The 27,271-nt window shown below is 42.3% G+C and overlaps 1 protein-coding gene across 1 annotated transcript in view; it reads left to right on the top strand.

Annotated features, from left to right (window-relative positions):
* CACHD1 (cache domain containing 1) overlaps positions 1 to 27,271 on the top strand; it is a 61,356-nt gene that overhangs the window by 22,481 nt on the left and 11,604 nt on the right. The window contains exons 3-15 of the mRNA XM_010292316.1: positions 1,081 to 1,207; positions 3,343 to 3,487; positions 5,092 to 5,308; positions 8,713 to 8,862; positions 9,975 to 10,208; positions 13,417 to 13,566; positions 14,115 to 14,238; positions 14,764 to 14,881; positions 16,605 to 16,773; positions 18,799 to 18,941; positions 19,502 to 19,683; positions 21,375 to 21,485; positions 25,667 to 25,789. Of these exons, the coding sequence (XP_010290618.1) occupies positions 1,081 to 1,207; positions 3,343 to 3,487; positions 5,092 to 5,308; positions 8,713 to 8,862; positions 9,975 to 10,208; positions 13,417 to 13,566; positions 14,115 to 14,238; positions 14,764 to 14,881; positions 16,605 to 16,773; positions 18,799 to 18,941; positions 19,502 to 19,683; positions 21,375 to 21,485; positions 25,667 to 25,789 (1,993 nt within the window). The remainder of the gene's footprint in view (positions 1 to 1,080; positions 1,208 to 3,342; positions 3,488 to 5,091; positions 5,309 to 8,712; positions 8,863 to 9,974; positions 10,209 to 13,416; positions 13,567 to 14,114; positions 14,239 to 14,763; positions 14,882 to 16,604; positions 16,774 to 18,798; positions 18,942 to 19,501; positions 19,684 to 21,374; positions 21,486 to 25,666; positions 25,790 to 27,271) is intronic.

Raw genomic sequence — 27,271 nt, 5'->3', positions numbered from 1 at the left:
CTACACGGCGTGGGAACGTGTCATTTACCTTCTTTGTTCTTCACTTCTTGTCCGTGCAATGAGTTACTAATAATCACCTGCCACAGAGGAGTTTCTGAGAGACTTGGGGGAAAGTTGTGATATAGCTGCTAAGGACCATTATTCTTTCTGAATTTTATGAACTTGAAAATGGGAACCTGGTGGAGATGCTGACAGTGAGGATGGGTGGAACCAGCATGGAGCCACCACCCACCAGGCAGCGCTTGGAGAGTGTGACCAGTGCATAACCCTTTGAAGAAAAATTCTGTTTCCACTGAAAAGCGGCTATTTCTCCTAACATGAAGGCCCCACAGTCTTGTTAATTGTGGCACAGGGGTAATGAGAAACGTGGGGAAATTCTTGAGTCCCAAGAATGGGAGCTGTACCTGTCTACCCTTACACAAACAGGAGAGCATGATGAACAAAGAGGAAAGATTCTCCCCCCCCTTTTTTTTTTTAACCTGTTCAACTATTCTGTATGGTGAGTTTCTCCTCGACCCGCATTGGTGTGTAAAACTCTTTTTGCTAAATGTTCATGCAGACATTTTTAAACAGATGTCAGAACAGGCAATGTTAACAGATTGGGTTACAGATCTGTAAGCAGCAAACCTATTTAATATTTTGGAGTAATTTTGGTATAAAGAACACGTGTTTTTTTTTTAACATTGTTTTTTTTTTTCTTTATGAAAACTATGTGGACAATGTGTTTATCATGACATGTAAATTTATGTATGGATACATATTATATATAATTGCCTTAATCTCTTCCTTCTTGCTCCTGCCTTGGCTTCTTGGGCCCCGGTTATACTTCAGAGATTCAGGAGTTGCCATCACATATTATACAAAATCTATCCAGTCCAGTGTTAAGTTTCCAGAAGCCTTTAACTGTTTGCAAATCAGTCATCGAGCTCTGTCAGTCCTCAAATAGAGCTACTTGCCGTTGGTGTTGGGACCCAGGTTATTCTTCTTCAAGCACATATGAGAGAGGCCTTGAATAAACAGAGCTCCAAGTCTGACCTCCCTCTGTAACTCCATTTCTCATTTTTCCTCTCCAACCTTCAGTTCTTGCTGATAATCTGAAGTCTAACCCGGGAATTAAATGGCAGTATTTCAGCTCGGAAGAAGGCATTTTCACCGTTTTCCCAGCCCACAAGTTCCGGTGCAAAGGCAGCTATGAACATCGCAGCAGGTATGATTTGTCTCATATGACTTGTCTCCTCAGAATCCACTAAAATTGGATTCCTCAGGCACTGATTTCATTTCAGCATTACACTTTGCCAAGACAACAACATTCATGAGGAAGATTTAATGGGGTCCCTTGGGTTTTCTTAGGTTTGTTTTTTAAAGCACCAGTTTTCACTTTTAAGAAACTTCGATGTAAAATAAAACTACATACAGGTTCCTCACCTCTCCCAAATCAAATAAGCTGTAAGTAGCAGTAACTTGTAAATTATAGGTCTGCCCATAGGCAAAATTTGTCTTCTCTTTGACTCGTACTTGACCTCCGTTAATAAAGCAATGAATATGTATTCTGGGAGGGGGGTGGAAGGATGAGAGACTAGGTAGGAGCATTTTTCGAGTCTCCACCTAAAGTTCAGGTGGCAGACTGTGGTTAGTAGGGAAGCAGCAATAATGGAAACTTCATGTTTCTACCAAGGAAACTGTAGGAAAAAGGACCAAATGGTGACGTGGATTTCCTGCCCAGGGGAATATTCCTGCTCTGTAGGCATGAAGCAGAGCAGTTGCAGCGCAGTATTTTTTCTCTAACCTTTGCTGTCAATATTATGGGACTGATCAAGAGTCAAGGGTGGAATCTTCGGAGAAAGTGCAGTGGCCTTAGTATCTCTGGTCGCACATTAGCTAATTGTACCAGTTAATCAGTCTACGCGGAAGAAGTATCAGCACATCCTGGTGTGTTTCTACATAGCTGAGTATACAGAGACTAAAAAGTGTTCGGATTACTTGTCCATGTTGAGCAATCAAATGTTCACAGATGTTACGTTCAATGTGTCATCAAAGCTTGAAGCGTCTGGGCTTGATTGTTTTCTGTGGCCTTGGCAAGGTGCGGTCTGAAGACGTGAGAGCCGGGGGTACCCCAGTCTCGATCAGAATTTTGACGCTAGAACCATTGGTGATTTCATCTAAAACACTTGGTCGCAGTTTCTCCATGGCTAAATAAGGGGTATCTTTCTGCTTGTATTTACTTCAGAGGGTGGTTTGGATGGATTAATTAGTTAATACTTAAGCGCTTTGAAGATCAAAGGCCCTATTTAAGTTCTAGGTATTAATACCGACGCAGAGCTGCAGGCCGTTCTACAACTAAGAACAGATTTGTGCCAGTTGTTTATTGTAGTGCCTTATCTAAAATCTTCAGCATTTCCTTTACTTTTAATAAGACTTCTTTGGCTGCCTTTGATAGAATAAAAATTTAGATCCTAAAACTCACACTTGCCTCTGACTAGTTTTGGGTCTGGACTAAAGAGGGAAGAGAGTACTGTCTTTTTTTATTTCTTCCTCCTTGCTGAATATCTTCACAGTTTGTTCCAGGTTGAAACCTTGGCGCGAGAGCTTGTGAAATCTTTCTCACAATACTGAACTGGATCTGAGCACCGCTTCACTGAAAATAGGGTTTTTTTGATGTTAGCACAGACACGTGGCAGCACCAAGAGCCTGTACCAGGGTTAACTCAGATTGGCCATGGGGTTTAAACCTGCGCAGACCCAAGGGGTTGTGGAGCACGACCCGCATGAAACACATTCGAGAGCACCAAGAGAAAACCCTTTCTTGGCCAGAAGCCTTCCCTTATTACCGTAAGCTGAACACCCTATGCTAATGCAACTCTGCACAGTTGCACAGGTTTTTACTTGTCACGTAACCAGCAAATACCCACTGTTGCACTTACTTTTACATGTGAGTCAGGTTCCCGGCACCCAGCATTTGTCATGGGGCATTTCTTGCTTGTCAACACTTCATCCAAAGCTTGATGTGAGCTGCTGCAAACAGTAATCCTGAACACTGCTTTTGCATCAGCAAGGTTGTTTATTCCTAGCTGAAAGTGGTTGCTGTGACAGAGGGAGAAGGATCTGACACCTGATTTGGGTTAAAAAAAATCAGAGTGAAAGCGAGGGCCTTTTCTGTGTGCTCAGATTTTCGGTTTGTCTTTCCTAGTAGAAAGTTTTCATAAAGGCAAAAATTCCTGTTATAATTCATTGTTTCTTCGTGGGGTGTTTTTGTTTTTAATTCTCAACTATTTTCACTTACAAACGTTTTGGTGGAAATTACAAGATGACTCACGACAGTGGTTTGGGTTTCGTTCTCCTTCAGGCCTGTCTATGTTTCTACTGTTCGACCTCAGTCCAAGCATATCGTTGTCATTGTGGACCATGGGGCTTCGGTCACGGAGACGCAGCTTCAGATTGCCAAAGATGCCGCGCAGGTTATTCTGAGCTCTATAGATGAACACGATAAGGTAAGCTTTCTCCAAGCAATGAGCATATTTTCACTGGTTTCAGCCATGCTCAGTGTTTTCAGTTTTCATCCAAAGTGGTGTTTTTAACTTGTGGTCCGTGGACTGGTGGGGATCTGTGGTCTGCCTCTAATGGGTGATGAAGACTTGAACTCGCTTTTGGAAGCCTCTGTTATTGCAGGGGAAACATTTAGGCATCCGCAGGCTAAAAAAAAGTGAAAACCACTGAACTAAGGCAAAATCTCGTTTCTGAGTAATCTTTCAAGGCTCCTTCATCTTGGCAGAGGCTGTAGGTGATGGTCAGAAGTGTGACACGGTGTGCAATTAGGAGAACCGTGCTCCAAGCCCGACAACTTCAGAAGTACTAGATTGCTTTGAGCAACTCATTTTACTCTGAGGCTTTTTTGCTTGTGAAAATGTAAATGATTTATTCTGCTGCTATACTGGGGTGAGCTGAAACATAATTAGTGTTTGTAAGATTCCCAGACAACTGTGATACCAGCAAGGAAAGGATAAAGCAAAGGGCCAAGAAATCTGGATTTTATTTCTTTCTCTGCCACAGATACTCTACTTGACAATGAGAAAGTCGCTTAACCAGTAATTTTTTAAGTAGGGATTACAACCAGGGGCCCATAAAGTGCTTCTATAGGACCACAAGCAGTCCCCAGTTCGGTCTTTACTTTCAGTAGTTCCCTGTTAGTACAACCTTGATCGTTCTTCCTGCCTTTTTTTGTTTTTTATTGGAAGGGAGTTTCAGTCAAATCAAGTTGAACAACTGGTTATAATCTTTGCCTTAAGTCTTCTCACTAATAGTACAGGAAAAACACTTCTAACTTCTGTGCTTTTAGAGAGTTTTAATACTGTAAAATAATGCTTATTAGTTTAGCAGAATTAATAGTACTTTAAGTGTCAAAAGTACTTGTCTTAATATAGACCTGTAATGAAAAAAAAAGTTTAAGACAGGTATTATTTGGTCAGTAGCTCAGTGGTTATGAAACCTGTTATACGGGTATATAATTACTACTTAATTCTATGACTGTCTTGCATCAGTTGTAATTGCCACTCATTTAATAAGACTGGTATGTTACGTGTATATTAATGCAAGTGGTACCACTACATGCCTTAACTTATTTACAGGATAAAAATTGATGGTAGATTTGGCTTGCTTTGCCTGAAACATTAAAACAACATAATGCTTTGCCTGTGAAAAGTTCTTAGAGGGCTTGGGTTTTTTTCATTTTCTGTACGCACACCACTTCTCTGTAGGCGCTCAAGGCTTTCCTGAAAATGCTCTCAGCTGGTTTTGTTTTCAGTTATCTCTAGTTCACTGAGGCTTCTGCCCAAAACAGTGTATTAACTATTATGTACGAGCAGAGTGAAGCTGACTTCATCTGTGAAACAAAGACTGAAGTCTCTTTTTCTTGAAATCACCGTAGGTCTAATCCTTTTCAAATTTGATGGATTTATGCCTCAAGCATTTATTTTTTTAACAATTGAGTTTTAAATCCACGGAATCTCTTCAGTTGGCTTATCATTGTGTTTTCCATATCGGCGCGTAAAGAATTATAAATGGTAAGGTAATCCAATACAGTTTCTTCTCTTTCAAGATCTCCGTCTTAACCGTGGCAGACACAGTAAGAACCTGCTCTCTGGATCAGTGCTATAAGACGTTTCTGTCTCCTGCCACTAGTGAGACAAAAAGGAAGATGTCCACCTTCGTTAGCAGTATAAAGTCGTCTGACAGCCCTACGCAGCATGCAGTGGGATTTCAAAAGGCTTTCCAGTTGATACGAAATACAAACAATGGCACAAAACTCCAAGGAAGTAAGTCCCTTGTTGTGCAATCCTGATTATTTCTGAGGCTTGCAAATGTTTTCTTTTTTGAGGTTCTCACTTTGGCAGAGGCCAGATGAGTGTAGTGTCTTGAATATTAAAAAAAAAGGGCGCACGTTTTGATGAAGTAACATTTACTTGATCTAGAATCTGCATGAGTGACTCTTGAATGTGGCCATTCCCTTTTAATTTATTTCACTTGCTGACTTTCTTTTGAACTATAATACGAAATTGCAGGATTGAATTGCCAGATAGCCAAGTTATTTCCCAAATGTGTGCAGGGGGGTCCTTTTAATGAAAATTGCTGTTGTAATCTGCCTAACTGGAATCCTACAGAAGTGGCCTTTGCTTCTCAGGGAAAAGGGTTTTTTGAGAATACCAATTATGGGTGATATTTTATGGAATATGAGGTTGGTCTGGCTAAATTTCCCTTCACCTAAGAATATCCTCCTGAATTTTGGTGTATGCATTGTGGGCTTTCTCATTCCCAATCCCAAGATTGGGGGGGGTTGTGTGTTTTTTCTAATGAGGATGTGGTGAAAGATGGGGAAAAGATGGATGCGAAATTGAGCGGCACATTTGCTTGCCAGGAAACTGTGGAAAGCAAATTCTTGAAGCTGTGCTCGTTGGAGTCGAATGACATTGCCAGTGCCGTGGCAGGGTGGAGAAAGCAGACCCAATTTCTGTCGGTTTAGTCAATTTGTGTAATGCAGATCCCGTAGCTTGGTCCTGTGCCTACTCCAGTGAGTGCAAATTCTTCGTTGACCTGAAGGGCACCAGCTCAGAACAGAAGAAAGTTGAAAAGAAAAGTCCAGGCATAAAAGTGCTTTGGAAAGACTAAGGAAATGTGCTCCTGCTTAATGTGACTCCTTCGGTTTATGAAACGGTGCTTTTGCTATTAAAGGTTCAGCCAACTTCTGAACTGTAGGCCACAGATACAGTGAAACATTTATCTGACCCTACACTGCTTAGATGAAAGGTACAGTTGTCAAGGACGGGTTTTTACCATCCGCTGGCAAAATGATGAAAGGGGCGCAACTTTCTAGAAAACACAAAATAATAAAAAAAATCCAGCGCTGCTGAAGCTGACTGGGATAAGATGCGTTAGTCATCAGTAGTTATTCCAAGAACATCAGCTGTGGAGTCTTGCAGCATCCTCCTACGTATCTTTTATGTTTGGAACTGTTTGTGTATTAGGATTAGAAGGTTTTGGCATATTCTTCATTAATGTGAGAGCACATACTTTTACTAGGTTTCATACCAAACAATTACTTTGGGGCACAAGTATAGAAAGTTAAAAGAAAAGGCAAATGCTTTGGTTTTCTCTAAGTGTGAAAGATTTTGAAGACCTAATGTGTATATAGAAAATTTCAGAATTCATACAGTGAGACTCAATAGGTTTGAGAAGAGGATGTTTATAAAACATGTCTCATTTTCTTATAAATAATATTTTCATCTTCTTAAAAAAGAAAAATAAACCTAGAGAAAAAAGTCATTCATTTCACTGTTAATTTTATAACATCCTGTTCCCGGAGAACAATGTGTTGGGTGTGTCAGGGAAGCGATTGAGATACAGCCTCACTCCCAAATTCGCACTGGAAAAGTTAGAAGGGAGCTACTGGTACAAGGTGGAAGAATTGTGCTGTTGAACACGTCTGAGTTTCGTGCCTTATGCTGCTTCCTATTGCAGTTCTGCTCAACAGACCCTCCTCCCAAAGTGTAAGAAAATGCCCTGCCACCGAGTACCATCATTCCCTGAATATACTCGAGTTAAATAGGCAGGGTGTGTATGTGTGTGTGTATAATATATAAAAAAAAATTGCAGTGTATGTACATATTATACACACACACACTCTATACATAGGTAGGTACAGTAATGGTACATGGAATATAAGGGCCCTTTGCAGCTGTCAATGTCGCGTATCGAATAGCGTAGGATGATCGGCTGCTGAAGGAGCGGATGCACTGGTCCCTAATGCAGACTTAGGATTGCCTTATGTTACTCCTGCTGGCAAAGCTTATAGACTGCAGCATCGTGCCTGGCTGCAGTATATAATACCTATGCTATAGCCTAGGAAACACATCAACAATTTTCCTTAAACTACAGCCAAAGCTGTATTAATACCTGGCTTTGCCTTTTTTCCCTAGTTTTAGCCTCTAAATTAAAAAAAGGGGCAGAAATTCCACCAAAATTAACAGCTCCTCTTAACTTGTTTGTATCAAAAGCCAGTTCTGGCTGAAATTCTTTTCCAAGTCGTGATGACAAAATGTACAAGCCAAAGTATTCATACCTATTTAAAAAAAGCAACCACAAAACCCCACCAAAAAGCCCAATGAGGCAACAGAGTTGGTATATAACCAACTAGCCTCATGTGCTTCAGATCACACGGGGGTGTGTCATTTTTTTATTATATGCATAAAATACTTTTAATACTGAGATACCATATGATGAAACAGGATGATGCGTAAGCAATGATTTGAATTTCCATGCTCAAGGGCTTTGAGGCAGGCTTTTCGCCGAGAACGTACTCTGCTTGAAGAACGTGTTCAGCTTCACGCGAAAACGAGCCGATGACGAACGGCGCCGAGCCGCGTTTCTCAAGCACTAGGCTCTAACCTACGCCATGCGAAAGCGTCGGGTGCCTTTCATCCTGCAGCGTCCCCCGGCTGTCGCCCTGCAAGTCAGGGACTAAACGGCAGCAGCGCTAACGCAGGCGCGAAGAAGCAACAGTGGGTGAAAAAGCCTTTTGCGGGGATTTTGAGTTTCTCGCGTACGCCTGTTGGCGTGCCCGCCACCGTGCTTCTGCCGGGGCTGATCTGATCCAGGCCAAACCTTACCGGGAGGGAGGACGAAGAGGACCCCGTGGTCAGCAGCAACAGCGATGCTGAGCCCCCGGCGCAGCTCTGGCAGCAGCGGTGGCTGGGAGAGCACCGTGCACTTTTCGCCTAGAACATACAATGTAGATGCTCCCGGGGATGCGGCGCAGCTCCGCTCTATCTGCAGGACGGGAGAAGAACGGTGGGGTCAGGAGATGAAACTTGCAGGTTTTTCCCTTTGGTTGAGCCCTCTCCGTGGAGTCGGAGCAGCTTCCGCAGCATGCCCGGTTGCAGCCAGCCCAGAAGGTGCCTGCGAGGTCTGCTGGGGAGAAGCGAGCCGCGGTGCTCCTGGGCGGCTGGGAGGCACCGGATCAAACAGATGCTTGTCAGGTGCTGTGAATCAGAGTTTAATAACGAATGTTCAGCGTGTTTATCCATTGTAGATTCCTGTAGAATCTCGCAGATGAAGCTGTTGGCAGTAAATGGTTGTAAGCAGATGTAGGGACTCTTACCACGCGACTTTCCTGAGTTAAAAATCTAATGCGCTCTCTGCTATATACGTATATAATTCTTTTTAGATACCGATATGGTCATAATTTATCTCTCGGCGGGGATTACATCGAAAGATTCCTCAGAAGACGATAAAAAAGCTACTCTACGTGTCATCAATGAAGAAAATAGTTTCCTCAATAACTCAGTAATGATTCTTACGTACGCGCTTATGAACGGTGAGAAATGTTTTTGTATTTCCAGTGGGTGAAAATTCCCTTTTGTTGTACAGCTAGTTTATTAAGCTCATCCAAATGTAATTCCAAGCCTTACTGGGAGCAGTTTGTTGATGGGTTTTGGCCTGTGTAATCCAGAGGCTGCATCCAGATGTTACCTCTTTGGTATATAAAACTGCGTGCCACTGTATGTTTATGTATCACGGTGCAGCTGCTCAGGATATAAAGTATCGTTGCCTAAATTGTCTAGCGGTAACCAGACAATTAAATTTGATAACTGTTGCAACTGTAAACCTTCCTGACACTGCCCGTGTTTCCTGGTGCAGCAAAATGAGAGTATACGTGACTTCTGCTTCAATTGTTAGCCAAGGAGCGTGAATGTAGCATCAAATGTAACCTGAAATGCTTTGGTAACTTAGGACCCAACTTAAGAGTGACGTTACATGTGAAGATCACGCACACGGTCGTTTGGCATCCTCTGCTTTACCCAACAAAGCATTTTCAGGAAGAAGGCTATATGTTGTATTCCTAAAAATTGCACACCGGCTCTAGCCAGGGAAGCTAACACTTCAGCTAATCTATCATTTGACTCTAAATTTAAATACTCCTTTGAGACCTAATATGTACAAAAATCTTGGATTTGTCTGCAGGAATTGAGCCTGGGACTTACATAACATGTGAAACTTTAATGGTTAAGCTAAAGAACAAAGCCTGTTATCTCCAAGGGCGTATAATATGCTCCTGGTCCTTTATGTGGACTAGCCACCAGTGGAGAACAAAGAGCTGTCCTGTGGATTTATGGGTCACATAAGTCTTAGTTGAAAGATCTTTGTTTAAAGTGGTGATGTGAACAGCATGTTGAATTTTTGCACTGTGCAACAGTATGTGAGAAGCAATCTTACTAAATTTTGTACTAGCTAATTACTTTTCCTAAAACCATACTAGTCTTTCAGCACTTTATCGCTTAAATAAGCCTAGAGTATATTCAGTCCTATAGTGTAGCGTATGTATCATTCTGCTTTTATCGACAGTACTTTGGAGTAAGATACACAAGTCTTGATGGAAAGTAAACTTCTTCTATCTCCTTCCTTCTATTTCTTGTGTCCCTGTCTCAGAGGGAGTGACAGGTTTGAAGGAACTGGCCTTTCTGCGAGACCTGGCAGAGCAGAACTCGGTGAAGTACGGGGTGCCGGACCGAACAGCCCTACCTGTGATCAAGGGAAGCATGATGGTCCTAAACCAGCTGAGTAACCTGGAAACTACAGTTGGCCGATTCTATACCAACCTCCCCAACCGAATGATTGATGAGGCAGTCTTCAGTCTGCCTTTCTCAGATGAAATGGGAGATGGTAAGTGCTTACGCTGAATTTAGGTATAAAAACGTAAGAGATCAGGTTGTTTTTTGCTTACATATTCCTAAATACACTGTAGTCTTACAAGGTGGTGCTTTTAGGTGTGTTCCTAAGGCAAATGTAAAATTAGCCTTTCATGCCAGTAGGTTCTTTTTATCTGCAGAAGATCTGGTTATGAAAAAAAGTGGTAATAAGGCATAGGATCATGGAATGGTTTGGGTTGGAAGGGTCCTTAAAGATCATCTAGTTCCAACCCCCCTGGCATGGGCAGGGACACCTTCCGCTAGACCAGGTTGCTCAAAGCCCCATCCAACCTGGGCTTCAAAACTTGCAGGGATGGGGCACCCACAGCTTCTCTGGGCAACCTGTTCCAGTGCCTCACCACCCTCAGAGTGAAGAATTTCTTCCTTATATCTAATGTAAATTCATCCTCTTTCAGTTTAAAGCCATTACCCCTTGTCCTATCGCTACATGCCCTTGTAAAAAGTCTCTCTCCAGCTTTCTTTTAGGCCCCCTTCAGGTACTGGAAGGCAGCTATAAGGCCTCCCCAGAGGCTTCTCTTCTCCAGGCTGAACAACCCCAACTCTCTCAGCCTGTCTTCATGGGAGGGGTGCTCCAGTCCTCTGATCATCTTCGTGGCCCTCCTCTGGACCTGCTCCAACAGGTCCACATCATCCTTCTTACGTTGGGGGCCCCAGAGCTGGATGCGGCATTGCAAGGCAGGTCTCACCAGAGCAGGGCAGAGGGTTAGAATCCCCTCCCTCGCCCTGCTGGCCACGCGGCTTTGGGTGCAGCCCAGGACACGGCTGGCCTTCTGGGCTGTGAACACACATTGTCAGGTCATGTTGAGCGTCTCATCAACCAACACCCCTGAGACATGGAGTAGATAGATTCAGATTGGGTTCTCAAGGGTGCAGTTTGTTCTTCTCTATGTGTATGTATACAGCATCCATAATTTAATTTGTGGAGAGAAATTCTTCATACTTGAGGGAAGCAATCTTGTCACGTTGCAATGACAGCCGTGACCATGCAGCACCATTGCAGAGTTCATTATTTCAGTACTTGTGTATGTCTTGAGGTCTTACAGGTAGACTCGGGGGATTGCATAGGCCCCCACAGGGGAGGAGAGAAAAAGTTAATAATGTTTGAGCCTCCCTTTCCTGTGGAGCCATGCACGTGACTTGCGTCGTCCTTCCTGCTGGAGTTCCCTTTTTTCTGTCTTTGCACCCCAAGCAGTGGCTCTTCACAACTACTTCAGCATCCATTGCCCGCTGCCGGGCTGTAAAGGTGGGGATGCTGGGCACTGGCAGTCAGACCCATGTAAAGAGGGGGAAGGCATCCAGCTTAGCAAATGGCACAAAGAGAGATTCCTAAGTATTGTCCAAAGTTTGCTATCCTTAGCTCTTCCTTTAGCTTCAGCACACTTGGTCTGCCCTCAGCACCGGACAGAAGAGGAAGCCTGAGCTGGCTGATGGTGGCCCGGCCAGTCTGAATTGAGGGATATACTGAATTTAATGGGAGCCTGGTGACAATTTTTCCGTAGACCATGGATGCATCCTGAAGCATATCTTAATGCAGCAGATGCCTGCAGTCTGGTTCTTCCATCAGTTAATTTATGCTGTCGTGGCGGGAAGGTGCATGGATCTTCCCTTTTTACCTTAAAATTAGATGCTGTTAACAAAAACTGTATGTTCAGCTTGGTCTGGGAGTGTGCCAGCATGTGTGTGAGATGTCGTGTGTAAGAAACGCAGGTATTAGACGGTTTCATTTGTGCTCAGGGTAAGCACAATCTACAGCGTGGTCCTATTTGGGCTGGTGCCGGGGCTCCATAGGGAGCCCGGCTTAGGCTGCTCCCACGGTGCTGGCAGAGCTCCCCCGGCTGGACGCGCACCCAGCCCTGGGTCCCACTGCCGCAGCTAATACTTGCTTAAGTGTCATCAGTTCTAAGCTCAGAGCTGCTGCTCCTTTTACCTTTGGGATCTGGTGCCCTTCCTAAAGCTCAGCATACACGCTTGGAAGGGCGGAGTTGAGGGTTTACCCCTGTTAGTTCTCGGGCAGCTCACCTGACATCTCTCTAGTACTGCTGCAGGGCTCCGTAAAGAGGTGTGACCATCACAGTGATGCTAGGAAATACACCGGTGATTTTATATTGCTTCGACAATTGAGCAAATTCTGTACTTCTTCACTCAAGACTTTGCATATTCTTAATCTCGAGTAGTATGTAGGAGTAGTTGAGGGTTATGCTGAATAGTTTTCAAGGGCTGGTGAGTTTAGGATGCACATTTGCCTCGTGTGTTGAGTCCCAAAGCAAATTTAAGACTATTCCTGAGCAAATCTCTTCTGAGTCAGAATGCTTGCTGCTTTCTGCGTTTCCTAACCTCGGTAGTTAAGCTGTATTATTACTCTCTCACAAAGCCATATCCAAGCATAATGGAAAATGAAAAACAGAAGGATTAGAAATGGTGCAATAGGGAAGGTTTGTCTTACATAAATATCAAAGTGTACTTAAAAGCTTATGCATGCAAATGAATTTTATATTGGCTTGAAGGAAAAGAGCCACTGAGTTTCCAAATAGCAGTGATGTAGAAAGAGAAATAAGGTGTTAGTGAGAGTTCTCACCTCCCTCACAAAATGCGTCTCAAACCATTGTGCAATTACGGGTATGATTCCCAGTACAGTGGCCATATTGGGATTTAGTTAGGCAGAGGAGTTTTAATGTTCTGAACATGCAATTAGATGAGCAATAATTCATCCCTGTTGTTGCTTTACAGGTACAAATTCTCTTGCTCCCTCCTCTCCCTGTTTTTAAATTGCCTTAAATGACGTTAAAGGAGCAAAGTACTATCTTGGCTTTTCATGCAAATGCATTTCTTATCTGTAAGGCATCCACTAGTAGACTGGCATTAACCCCAAAACATTAATTGTGGTGTCTGTTTTAATAAATTGATTAAATGTACCTTCGGTCACTATCAGAAACATAGACAATAACTAATTAGGGAGAGTGGCTAAAAACAGCCAGACATGACAGATAACCTGCTCAGCTTTCCTGTAGGTATGCCAATTTTTGTTCATATTCCAGCAAGGGATACTATATAATATTTAACTGTATAACATTTTGAAATAATAAAGCGCATGATCTGTTTCCTCTAAAAATAATTAACTAGATATTATTGGTGATGGTTTTCTGTTTATCTCTCATTCTAAGGCCTGATAATGACTGTAAGTAAACCATGTTACTTTGGAAACCTGCTGCTAGGAATTGTTGGAGTAGATGTTAATCTCGCATACATCTTGGAAGATGTCACCTATTACCAAGACTCCTTGGGTTCCTACACTTTCCTCATTGATAACAAAGGTAACTTTTTGGCTTATATATTCTCTTCAAGTTCCACTGAGATGATTAACCATGAAGAGGAAACTCTTAATCCTCATGTGTCTAAACAGTCTTTATTTATCTTTACTAAAAGATTAGTAGCATGTTGCTTGGTTAGTTTTATGTCAGAGTTGCTGGAGACTGTAGGTGGATTCATGATTTGAAATGTCTGTACTGGAATTTTGATGTGGAAATGCTCGCTTGCTGTTGAGATTTTCTACATGTGTAACATCCGAGGTCTTCTGTATGTGTAGGGCAAAAGGCAAAACTGGTGTATATGTGTGTTCAGCTCTTTTCTTCTGATCCCAGCCTCTTTTTATTGCTTGGTTCTTCGAGCTGTCTTTCATTTGCAACTTACCCAAGTTCTTAGTTTGCAACTTCTTTGATGATAATACTGCTTGTTCACTTTTGTTAAGCCTTTGTAATCATTGTGTGTCGTTACTTTATTCTATTTTTTTCCCATAACTCTTCACCCTGGACTCAGTTGTTACAATGCATTCCATGTCTTGTTTTGTGGCTTTGTTTTTTAGGGTACACTCTAATGCACCCATCCCTTACCAGGCCCTACCTGCTGTCTGAACCACCACTCCACACAGATATTATCCATTACGAGAACATTCCTAAATTTGAGCTGGTGCGCCAGAACATCCTTAGGTAAGGAATCAGGATGCGAGTCCCAACATTAGCAGCCCTTGGGCACTAGAAATATTTCTAGAGGAGTTTTAAGAGAATATAAGGTAAAGCTCCTTTTCCTACAGTATCTTGATACTCATGTGGGTTTATTTTTTCTCCTCCTCTCCCTGAAATGCAGAACGATTCTGGCTTGTTTTTCCCTCCAGCTTTCTTCATTTTATCATTCGATGTGCTAAGCAGTGGTTTCCACAGCTGATCTAGGGGATACTCTTTCCAATGTCTCTCTTCCATGTCAGGAAGATTTTTCCACTATTTGGTCTGGATTTTTCTTTAGCCTTTGTCTTACCTGAATATGTGTTTTAATTCAAAATGTGATGGTACACAAGTGCATTTTCAGCATACATACACTTTTTCTTCACCTAAGACAGATAACAGTTGATCTCTTCATATCTTACGATATTTTTATATATGTGCAGTAGATGGGATTTGCTTAAGAGCTTTCTCAGTGTTTAATAAAATTGCTGTATGTTATATTTGCCGATACAGCATTCCCCTGGGCAGCCAGATAATTACGGTTCCTGTGAACTCCTCACTGTCTTGGCATGTAAACAAACTGAGAGAAGTTGGAAAAGAAGCCTACAATGTCAGCTATGCCTGGAAAATGGTAAGGACTTGAAGTGACACTGTTGCAGAGGATAATATAGAGCAAGTTCATATATTGAAGAGTACATTAATGTGTTGAATGTAGCGCATGAAGTATTGCTGTATATTGATGTATGAAAGGTTTGAATTACTGCAAACTGCAGAATATGGAGGTTTTTTTGTTACAGTGAAGAACCAATGAAATTACTATTGCAGGTTTGTTACTGTGTCATCTTCGGAGATGTGTCTGTATGGATACGTGTATGCTCTTTCTTCATGAAAGCATTCATTTCATAAGACATATGTAATGTATAGTCACATAGAGATTATACTCATGCTTTCCCGATGGAAGTAAATCCATACTGGTCTGGATGTCATACTGCAAGCCAGGTGACACATAAATACCTGCCAGAGACCTCATTTGAATACAGTGCTGAGGCAGCGTTTAGCATTAAGTTGTTATTTTGCTTAATACTGTTGTTAGGTTTGGGGCAGAGTAAGATGGTCCATTAATTAATACAGTTTGGAAAATGTCAGCTTCTCATTGTGATACTGTCTTTTTTTCAGAACTATATCAGTAGCCAGTAATGATGTTTGCTGTAATTTAACACTTTCCTTACAAACATCAGTTATATCGAAGCTTTCATTGAAACTGAGTACAATGTGTATGCAACGGGCTGTATTACCAGTGGAAAGAGCTTTAAGAGAGCTTCTAGCAGCTGTCTTCCTTTCTTCAGTTTAACTTTTGAACATACCTGAACACTAATCGTGACCTAGGGATTAAAATGGAATGTAAAGTTAAATACGATCGAGGTGAATTTTGCTGATGCCAGAAATAATTGGCTACTTTTTTGTGCCAACAAACTTAGGAGGGTACTTGTGGATCATTTCACAGTATTAAGTTAAATCCAACCTAAAAGATTAAGCACAGCAGTTTTAATAGATTAAATCTGTCGTTGTGTAACAGAAATTCACATAGGAGGGTGTCTGGAGCTAATTTTCTAATGTTGTAATGCTACATTAAATAATACCAAACAACCTTGCAGAGCAGCTGGGCAACTCCAGGTTTTGCTAGTCTGGTGTACTATAGGATACTTAAAATATACAAAACAGTAAAGCATGTGACACGTGCAGCACACAAGAGCGGTAATGATAAAATCTTATTTGCAAGAGTTGATTTGTCTGTATTCTTCGTAATGGGAATACCAGTGGGTTTTTATCAACTGCGAACCTGAAGCCTCTCCTCTGTTAATGACACTTCCAAAAGTATCCACAAAATAGTGTTAGAAATCATTGCAAATTGAGGAACAAAATGAAGGTCTTAATGCAATCCTTTTTCCTGAAAACAAAATAATTTTACTTTGTGTGTAGACTGTGGGAAGGTATTTTTCTGTACAACTTAGTGGTTCCGATACATACAGGGTAGTTATGGACTGGAACGTGGCTGTACGGAACTGAGTTGCTGCCATCAAGTCTCTAGCCTGCATGGAGAGCTTGAAAGTTTTATCTGCACACTCCTTCTCTCTGTTTTGTGTAGGATCAAGTCCATATTAGCTCCTTTGAAAAGGAGTTGTCTGTTTTCAGAGAGAGTGGGCATTGTAATCCTTGGGAGTATGGTGAAGTGTGGTGCTGCCTTCCAGAACTGGTCATGATGAGCAATTAAAAAAAGAGAATGAATGCTAAATAGAAAATAAGTTCTGTAACACCTCCACATTTTTCTTTGATGACTTGCCCATGTTTTTCAGGTCCAGGACACATCCTTTATTCTGTGTGTCGTGGTAATACAGCCAGAAATACCTGTTAAACAGCTGAAGAATCTCAACACTGTCCCCAGCAGCAAGCTCCTGTATCATCGCCTGGATCTGCTGGGCCAGCCGAACGCCTGCCTGCACTTCAAGCAGCTGGCTACCTTAGGTAAAGCTTTCTTGCAGTTCGTCTTGACCACCTTGTGCATGTTTCTGTAAGTGTGGCAGCCGAAAAGTAAAGCTCTTCTGGCAAAACTCTGAAAATACTCTCCTCTTGAGAGGCTCTTCTTTCCAAGGCTGGTTTTCTAATCAGCTGTTGCCTTCTTAAAGCTCTTCATTGATCATAGCTACTCTGCTCAGTGGCGAGCACTTGCATGGATGAACACAGTGGGTCTGCACATCAGAGTACCAGATAAATGCACCGCCCATCTTGCTCAATCAAGTTCCCAGAAAGTGGAGTGGGGAGAGCGAGAGACGTCTCACCAAGCTTAAAACTAAGTTCTCTTCTCTTGGCTGTAAAGCAGCTTATTGACAAATAACATAAGTAGGATAAAGTCCCAGCCAGTTGTACAGGACTACTTTTCTTTTTATTTTGGATTTTTGCAAGTTTCTCACTGCCATAAGCATTTAATACCATTGATCTATGTGAAGTCAAAAGTTAAGTCTGTTGGGGGAAACTTCAGTGGTGTGATGGTTTCCAGACCCTCCTTACCTGCTTAAAAATTCTCGCTTTACTGACGCGTTCCTGCTTTTGATAGCTAAACTGATTCTACTCCACCTGACTAATTTCAGTAGTTGCTCAAACATTACTGGAAAGAGGGAAAGCCTCCACGGCAGTATAAGTTCTAGTGTCTGGAAAGGGTAGAGAAATTAATCTATCCCAACAACATAGAGGGTTTTTTATATAAGGATCATAAGTTGCCAGCTTTCGTATTTAAAATGAATCGGGGTTTTTGCTAAAATCTGTGCTATATTATAAGAAGTTCTGAATTAAGTGCTTTTGTTTGTAGCAAGGTTTGAAGGTCTCATGGTGGATTAGCAGCACAGTTGTGATATTTTCTTAGCTATATTGCAGTGCCACAAATAGCTAAGTGAGATTAGACTGGAGGAGTTACGGAGGAACTTGACAAACCTATGGAAATTGCTCTGCCAGTTGTTTAAAATACAGGGTTTTTTCTTTCTTTAATGTGGTGCCTAGTCTTGATTATCTTCTATCCAGAGAGACAAGATAGAAATGGAAAATATCAAAAAAAAAAAGGCAATACTAAGCTGAACAGTGGAAAAAATTCATGCAAAGCAAAATGCAATCACATCAGAATATTCGGTCTGGGAAGCAGATGAACAACTATAATAGAAGTTCATAAGTGATGACTGCAGTACATATGGTTGCTGGATGTATGGTGATGTGTTTGAGAGGAATGTGAATAAAAGCAGAACACTTCACATACTCCAGTGAAATTTTTCCTCTGGAGATCATTACACTGGGGAAATCGGGTTCCATGGGTCAAATATTCAGAAAAGGCATTCTTCTCAACCTTCAGCCCTGCATCATCATAATCGTTTTTCTTTTCAAAAAGAAAAAGCTGCCTGATATTGCAGTTTCTGCACAATGAAACTTTACTTTCTAGTCTGTCCTGAAAATCACCCCAGACAGCTACACTTTTATTGGTAAGCTCCCTCTTCTGCGCTTGTAATTCTCCATTTGTTCATTATCTGTACCTGAAAGTGCTCGTTTTTGTTTTCCCCTGCTGTATTTAACCTAAGCATGGGTAATTAATTTCTTCTTCTTTAGCACAAAGTCTTTTGTTAAGGGAAAACAGCTTCTGTAATCTTTGGAAAAGTAGTAATGCAAAAATTGTTTAGACTTTGAGAACAAAGGCACTACAGTCTGCCAAATAACACGTGGAGATCAGAGTAAGTGGACTAACTTTGTGACTTCCATATTTTGACGCAAGAAAGGTAGTTGACGTTCAACATAAAGTTCTGTCAGTGCCGGCGCAGGCTGTGCTGGTAAGTGCTCCGATTTGGATGGGGAGCTTGACGAGCAGAGGAGTGAAGAGTGCGCCCGTGTAATTCCTTCCACGTGTCCTCAGCTAGGACACCGCGTCAGATACCCTTTCGTGGTACAAATGTGTTTACTATGCGATACGTGCAGTTCATCGTCCTTAACTTGCTTGTATTTTGCTATTTTTAGAAAGCCCTACGGTAATGCTCTCTGCGGGCAGCTTCTCTTCTCCTTATGAGCATCTCAGCCAGCCCGAGACAAAGCGAATGGTGGAGCATTACACAGCGTACCTCAGCGACAACACGCGCCTGATTGCCAATCCTGGCCTTAAGGTACGTCCTCGCTGTTGACCGGTGTCGTCAGCGCTGGAGAGCCTGGTTTCCTCCCATCCCGCGCCGTCACCCAGGAGGGGAGTACCTGACACGCTGCTCTCTTGATGCTCGTCGGGTTATGGAGCGGTGGTTTGGAGTGTTCTCTCCCTTGCCTGGAGAGATGGCCGTGGGCTTCAAAGTGGAGAGAGGAGGGAGAGGGCTTCTTCCCCCAGACAGAGGAAAAAGTTAAAGCTGCAGTAAATTCTCAGCAGAAATATCTTAGTGTTCTTAGGCATATAAACGAGAAATTTCTATTTTGTGTGCAAGCGGAGAAGAATTTATATTTACGTGAAGTAAAAAAGCAAACTCTAAAAGCCGCAGAGATAACGACAACAATATTTCATTATAATAAGCTTTTCCTTTGCTTGGAATGTGCCAGATCTGTCTGGTGTGAGAAGACTTTAAACAAGTAATTGAGTTTAGATGATCTCCGATCGCTCTTTAGGAAACCCTGCAAGCAGCTTATTATCTTTTCAGGCAAGTCTTAGAGGAACCCTGCTAGGTCTGCCTTTGTTTTGCAGTTCTCTGTCAGAAATGAAGTAATGGCTACCAGTCACGTCACAGATGAATGGATGACACAAATGGAAATGAGTAGCCTGAACAGTTATATTGTGCGCCGTTACATAGCAACCCCCAATGGGGTGCTCCGAATTTACCCCGGTTCCCTCATGGACAAAGCATTTGATCCCACCAGGAGACAATGGTGAGTTTTAGGGTCCTGTTATCAAAGCTTTGGCTAATCTTGGAGGGCAAGAAGGAAAATATCTGGTATCGATTTCATAGGCTGGTTTTTTTTATGGCCAGCTATAAACTATTTAACTAGAAACGTTTTCATCATGGGTAAAAGGCTCAGTGCTTAAATACAGCTGGTTAAAGCCTTTATTGGTTCTAATTTCAAGCCTTTTTATTTTAAGTGATAGTTTCTGTTTCATATCCCTGCTATGGCAGATGGGAATATAAATATTCAGAAAATGAGCATCCCCTTTAGGGGATTAGCTAATTCAGGAGTGTTTTCAGCTCCTTGTGCCATTTTTGGTCGTTAATATTTCAGTCTTTTTGTTTGTTTACAGCGGGTTTCATCGCTAATTTACAGTAGGAATTTGCTGGCTCAACTGCACACTATTAATTATGCACTAGCATCTGATTTGGGGAAATATTTGTGTACGTTACGAATGAGAGCCTGAGAGATGAGAGCGCTCTGGAGCGCGTTTTGCCGTGTCTGCTTTGTTGAAAGGAGCCAGCCAGGTGCCACCGCACAGCGACACTGCGGAGGGCAGGAGCCAGCGCTGGGTCCCAGCCCTCCAGCTGCTCCGGGAAGGCTCTGAATTGCTCCCGGCGTTGGCCACGCTGTAGCTCTCCTGACCCATATTTTCCCTAAAAATATCATTACCATAGCTACTGATCAGCTTTTCTTCCTTTTTGTCGTTATTTATGCTTTTGCTGACAGACCAGATGGTGAAATTTTGCTCTCTTTTTTTTTGTAGTGAGATAAACAAGGTGCGTTCGTGTTGTAAATGAACTGAATGCACTTTTATGATCCCTCGTCTCCATTTTAAAAGCTCTCAAATTATTTTAATTATTGCTTTTTGTGAGGAGTTTGGTGGGTTTTTTGCTTTTACGTGTCACTGATTTTCTCAAACCATGGTTTTGAAAAAACCTGCATATGCAGGATGCCATAATGTCTTGGGTTTTTTATATAAAGCCAAACGGCAGTGTTTTGGAAAGAAGCTGCAAGCAAAGCACTAGTAATAAAGTAGAATTCAGTCACTTTTCACAGTGCAGTCCAGACTCGTGGCTTAGTATACTGCAAAGCAAAGTAATAGCTTTTCCATACACAAAAGTGTTTCCAACGGTTGCAATGTTTTATAAACTTTCTGATGACAGTAAGAAGATATTTGACATGATTGTGGCTCATTTTATGTTGACAGTAAGTTTTAAGAGAGATGGCAATTTGTAATCACTTTCTGACATCTTTCCAGATTTTCACGTGTGAATTCTGCCTATAGGATGTCCTTTCTCCTGTGTTTGCAACGTAATAATTTTGCCAGTGTTTGCTCTGAGTTTGAGGCTCCGCTGGCACCAAGTCATACCTTGTTCTGGGGGAAAATGTCTACAGTGGCATTGAACTATTCTATGCAGAAGTAAATTGAGCTTTTTTAATGCACTTGTATGTACTGGAGAACAGTTTATTGAGCAAGTCTGTTTTAGATCTGAGTCCTAATCATGCTTAGGTACTTGTTTAATATTAAGAAACTTTAATTTGGTAGCACATTGTTCACAGTGTGCAGAATTCAGTGTTTGTCTATGTTTCTGCAAAATCAAGGATACTGTTGTCTTAAAGTTTACAGTGACCGTTTTTCACTAATGACGAGCGTTTCTTTCGGCTGCCCTTAGGTACTTGCATGCAGTGGCTAATCCAGGACTAATTACCTTTACTGGTCCCTACTTAGATGTTGGAGGGGCAGGCTACGTCGTTACGATCAGTCACACAGTCCATTCTTCCAGGTAAATTGAGTTTTGAGGTTTGTGTGAAGCAAGAATACTCTCAATTATCAAGAAGTGCTTTGGGTAGGAGAGGAGTATGCTGAGCGACTCCTACGTGTCGAAGAACTGAAAACCAAACCTGTTTTTTAAATGCTTTTCATGAAATGTAATGCAACTTTGTGTAAATTCAGTGGAAATAATACATTGAAAAACTGTGACAAATCCATGTTATATGAACAGGTTTATATTCTGTAGCTTTATTGATATATGAATGGTAACAGCATATAGAAAAAATTGATCGGTGAGAATGTGCTCCTGGATGAACCTGAGATGAGATGTCCTGTACGCAAGACAAGAACCTAGGAGGGGGAGAGGGATCGTGTTCATAGAATCATTAAGGTTGGCAAAGACCTTCAAGATCATCAAGTCCAACCACTAACCAAACACCACCATGCCCACTAAACCATGTCCCGAAGCACCATGTCCACAACACTTCCAGTGCATGGTGACTCCACCACCTGCCCCTGGTGGGCAGCCTGTTCCAATGCTTGACCACTCTCTCTGTAAAGAAGTTTTTCCTAATATCTAATCTAAACCTCCTTCATTAGGCAGTTTGGGATCTCTGCCCTCTCTGCTGGTAGTCAAATGCTTTTTCATCACGACACCTAATTTCTAAATTTCCTGAAGTTACTCACATTTACACTTCTGAAGCTGTATGTACCAGCATGATGTTTGGAAGGGAATAAGAGGTGAAAGCAGATCTAGCGAACTGCAAATGGAGGTCAGTCCACGAGACTTTTAATTAAAGCTCTGTCCATACTCCAGGAATTGGTGGAGCTCCTTGCCTGGGCTGTTTAAATTCAGCACTTCTGGACAGGGGCTTTCAGGAGTAAGAAGAACTTGAGGAGAAGCTTGTAAACCTTCAACTGCCCTTGCAGGATTGCAAAAAACAAACCAGGGTGGAAACAGTGGCTGGTGCCTTTGGGATCAAAACCCCACATATAGCTAAAGGGCCATCATAGCCATATGTTAATACAGTTAATATTACCACCAGGAGAAGTGGAGTCAGTCTCAATGAACTTCTTGTCAGTACTGGGATGACCCTTTCCTCGAGGACCAGCATTTTTTTCTTTCAGCTCCCTTCTGGCCCGGCCCCTGGCTTAAGGCTGAGGTTTGGTTTGAGATGCAGGCTGTTTAAAGGAGGTCTAAACCTTTCTAGCGTAAGCTCTCCCAAGTTTCAGAAATGTGAGTTTCTCGTTTTGTTTTTTACACGGAGTCTCTTCCAAGATACTCACTGAGCATGTGGCTCCCGCACACGCTCCATCGAAGACCCCACCAGTACAAAGGTAACTTCCAACTTTGTGCCGGTAAATACAGGTCACAAAGCCAGCAGAGCTCAGGACACTGCTTTTCTACTCTTCTCAAAGACATCTCGGCTTTGTTTGGGATTTTCCACCACAGGACATCCGCCTGTCTTTTTTGGCAGGAGTATTATGAGGCCTAACGCCTGCGTGGTGATTCTCACAGAGGAATTTACTTAAGGGAAACAAGCACTTTTGTAAGAAGAGAAGTGCAATTAATCAAAATTCTGATTTTTATCTAGCAAGCGATGGTTCAGTTAGCTTTAAGAACTTAAAGCTCGCGTGGGTTATTAGAACATGATTAAAGAACGGTTAAACAAAGTTTGGCAGATGTGAGTGTCATTCCTGGGTAAATACGACCTCTAAAGCTTATAGTCACATGCGGTTATAACCCCCAAAGAGGTCTTAGTTTAAAAAAAAAAAACAGTGGAGGGGTGGGGGAGGAATCAGTAGAGTTAATAGGCACACTTGCATTAGAAACTGCTGGGTGGGTTTAAGTAACAACATTAGTTTATCTGGGACTGACTCATACCTCTCACCCCCATTTTATGTATATCTCAGTTCTTTTTTGAAGGCTGGGAATAGAAGGTTCGTGCAAGAAGTTAATAACAGCTTGCATCAGCAAACCAGAAGGATTTAATGCTTAAAAACGAAGCTAAAATATTTACAGCGTTCCTAATGGCTTTCTGTTGGTTAGGACAGAGCAGTAACTTCACAGCTTGATGCCTTGTCACATCCAGTTACACGTATCCGTGCTGCTTCACTGTCATCCTTCTTCCCATGCCTTCTCCATGAAATGGGTAATGTTAGAAATAAATAAAGTGCAGGTTTTTAGAATCTACATTTATAAATCTGCAAATTAGATTTGACTGCATCTTCACTGTGCCTCTTTAAAAGCAAATGAACTTCAGTCCAGTAAACAGAGTTGGTTTTATATGGATACGGGGTTGCCAGCAGCCTCTACTTTGTATAACCCAGCTGTGTTATCCTCTTGTTCTAAACATTTTTATTCCTATTTAGAAGAGTAAATTTTAGAAAGTAGCAAGTTGAACATGTCTCCTTTGTCATGAGCGTAAAGCCCACATAGGTGCAAAATAGCACGAGCTGATTCTTTTGTGTCCTTCAGGGGTGAGCGGTAGCGTGGTCGGCCGCGCCGTCCCAGCGCTGCAGGGAGCAATCTTGGAGACGTAGGAGTGACAGGGATTCCCTGGATACTCGGTCCAGCCTCAGGCTACGGCACACCGCCGCATCATACAGTCATTTTCATTACCCGCCATAGTAAATAGGAGTTATTTTCCTCTATTATTATATTAGAAGGCTTTTGTTCCAGAACCTCGCCGCTCTGACGCCCAGCCGCCCAGAGGGGATTTGCACCTTAGTTCAAGCGCGTTGATTCAGGAGGTCTTGAGTATCTGGATGTTTCTCCTGAGGGGAGGTGGGAATTTGCCAGGACAGGAAATTTGGGAAAACAACAACATGAATAGAATACCATTTCTGTTTGGGGCTTTCAGCATCCAAATGGTCTCAGCCAGATGTCAAGAGTGTGCTTCTGCCAGCAGAGCTCTTGCAGTTGCTTCACTGATGGTGAGGAAAGGTAAAACGATACGACTGAGTGAAAGGAGTGCTTTTTTACCTTTCTCAAGCTGTAAGAAAATACTCTTCCATACATCAGCCTGAGACTGTTTTGTCAGTCTTTGATGTATTTGGTTGCTAAGGCAACTCTGTATATTCCCAAACTGGTGTGTAAAAATAGGAACGCAAGCACGTTTTCAGTACGGGTGAAATACTGCAACTCACAGCAGCTCTTGCTGCGCATCCAACAGACTCCAGGTTCTGCCCTTGCCCCAAAGGTTTATTTTGTGGTTGCCCAATACTGGGGAAAGATACTGAATCAGGACATTCGTTAAGTGATGCGGTTTTAAATGTCACTTGGCACTCTGGAGGCAGTGTCAGGTTAACATGAATTACTCCTGTTTAATTCCAGCTAGCACGGATAACCAGCCTGTAAGTAGGATGCGATTTCACAGAATCGCAGAATCATTAAGGTTGGAAAAGACCTTTATGGTCATCAAATCCAACCATCAACCCTAAACCTGAAAGCATTTCACATGGTGCTCGTTAACCAGCACCTAAATACCACCTAGTTGCCTGGTGCAAGGTAACCTCATTCATGTCTGTCCCTTGCCCAGCATTTTTTTCTGGCTGAAATTCATAATCACTCCTACACTTTGGAATTTTAGGGATTTAGCAAAACATCTGTGGCAGCTTCATGTGCAGGTCCTAACGCTGGGGGCTGAGCGAAGAGGAGCGGTGCGGAACGTAAACCTCTCCCCGAGGCGGTGGGGATTCGGGTGCCAGAAATGCAGGAGCTGCGTCCTGCGTTCATTTGTGTGGGTGGGGAATTTTTAATCCTCATTTATGTTGCTAAATATTAAATGTCTGTATGTGGTAGGGTTATGTTGTCTATAGGTATGTAAGAGCGGAGGGAGAACAGCCCGTGGGGAGAAGGGTCGGTTCCTGGGTGTGATCCAGTCCTGGGCTGTCTCCTGTCTCCTCCACGTGCTGGTTGTATGAGGTGCAATTTATGTGGAGAGACTTCAGGATTTGCAGCAAATAACTAACCCTGTCAAGACACTGTTCTCTCCCTTTACAGCTGCTGTACCTGTTCTTCAAACACAAGTAGGGTGAACTGACCTTCAGCGTGGAGGTGTGGATTTGAGCCGGTCATTTATATGCCAGGGAAGCCAGTCCCCTTCTCAAGCAGGGAACTGAGTAATTAAAATATTAATTATTAATACAGCCGTGAAAGCCTTTTGCCTTTTTTTCCTCCCCTCTTTGCAGTGCACAGATGTCTTCAGGGCATTCGGTGGCAGTAATGGGCATCGACTTCACCCTGCGATACTTCTACAAAGTGCTCATGGACCTGCTGCCAGTCTGTAACCAAGATGGAGGAAACAAAATAAGGTAAAGCTGCTCCTCCCACGCAAGAAATATCTAAAGCCTTTTTTTTTTTTTCCCTTTTTTTTTTTGTTTTGTTTCTTTAACCAGATGACCTGGGGTACTTTCCAACTTAACTTATTCTAGGATTCTGTTACTTTCAATGTGTGTTCTCCAATTTCCACTAAAATTTGTGCTTGTTCTCCTCATAAAGATTATGTGGACTTTTTTGTTATTCGAGATCAAACTGTCGTCAGCTAAGTAAACAGTCTGCAGGAATACAAAAACAGAAGATAACTGATTTTTTTTGGTTATATTTAGACTTTACTGGGCAAAAAAAATTCTTTGTTAAATGAACACGCTGCCCATTCTCTTCTGTTTGTTTTCATTTTACCTATTTAGTTACTGTGGGCATGTAATAATGATGTATTATCTCTAGTTATTTTAACTGACTATTAAAATACACTTCTGTCATATTTTTCTCAGAAATACATAGCACCGCACTAGTCAGAAGTAGTCTGATGTCATCTGGAGTATCTAATTTTATTTAGATCTATGTCTATCTTAATTGTTTCTTTTTCCTGTACCCTTTTTTGAAAAAATGACATGGAGGGGGCAAGGGTAGACTCTGGTTTGGATCGGGAGTAACTTGATAACATGGTTTGGGCACTGTTGTTGTTTCTTTGTTTGTTTTTAAACATTAAATTTGGGAAGGGAAGTGGTTTTCCATCATCCTCCCAGTTCTTTTCTGGTTTGGTTTGGGGATCTTTTTTTTTTAATACTTTTTTTTTAATACACCATAAAAAAATAAATCACAGTTTAGGGTTTGGCAAGCCTTCCTCCTCAGTTAAAAACTATTAATAATCAACAGGGTCAGATGCTTTATTCTGTTTCTACATTTCCTAAATGAGGAATTTCAAGCATATTGTTAAATGCTTTGTTAGACCATTCTAACATAGAAACCGGATCTAATGCTTACAGCCGCTGCGTAAATGCACGCAGGTGCTATGAGACGGCAATTCTAACTGTCTGCAGGCATTTGGGTGTTCTTAGCGTATCTCTACTAAGCTTTTTCTCTCTGCAGTCATTCTGGGGTAATCACAAGCCTACTTGTTCTCCTGTTTCCTATAGCATCTTTCAGAAAAAAGAAGAGAAAATGGCAATGTCACAACACGAATTTTGAATGCAAAACCCAAGTTTGCGGCAGTCAAAAAATCCAACTAAAAGTTTTCATGACTCCTTTGTACACCTAAAGTGTACGGCCCCATCTGTTCTGTGTTCATCGCTTTAAATTGTACCTGCTCTCTCCCTCTGCGAGCTGCTGTAGGTAGAGCTTTACGCAGCAGACTGCCACGGGAATCGCAGACTTTAAAGCCGCCCGAAAGTGTCCACCGGCCCCAGGCAGCTGCGCCGGGGGACGTGGCCGCTCCCCCGCTGAGCTCCTCGGGAGCGTTGAGCGGCCGCATTAACCTCCTCCCGTCTCCCTTCTGCGGCCACCGACGCTCCTGA

This window comes from Phaethon lepturus, unplaced genomic scaffold (genome assembly GCF_000687285.1).
Source record: "Phaethon lepturus isolate BGI_N335 unplaced genomic scaffold, ASM68728v1 scaffold19368, whole genome shotgun sequence".
Lineage (NCBI taxonomy): Eukaryota > Metazoa > Chordata > Aves > Phaethontiformes > Phaethontidae > Phaethon > Phaethon lepturus.
The sequence above is the reverse complement of the archived record's forward strand: the minus strand, read 5'-3'. Positions and strand labels throughout refer to the sequence as shown.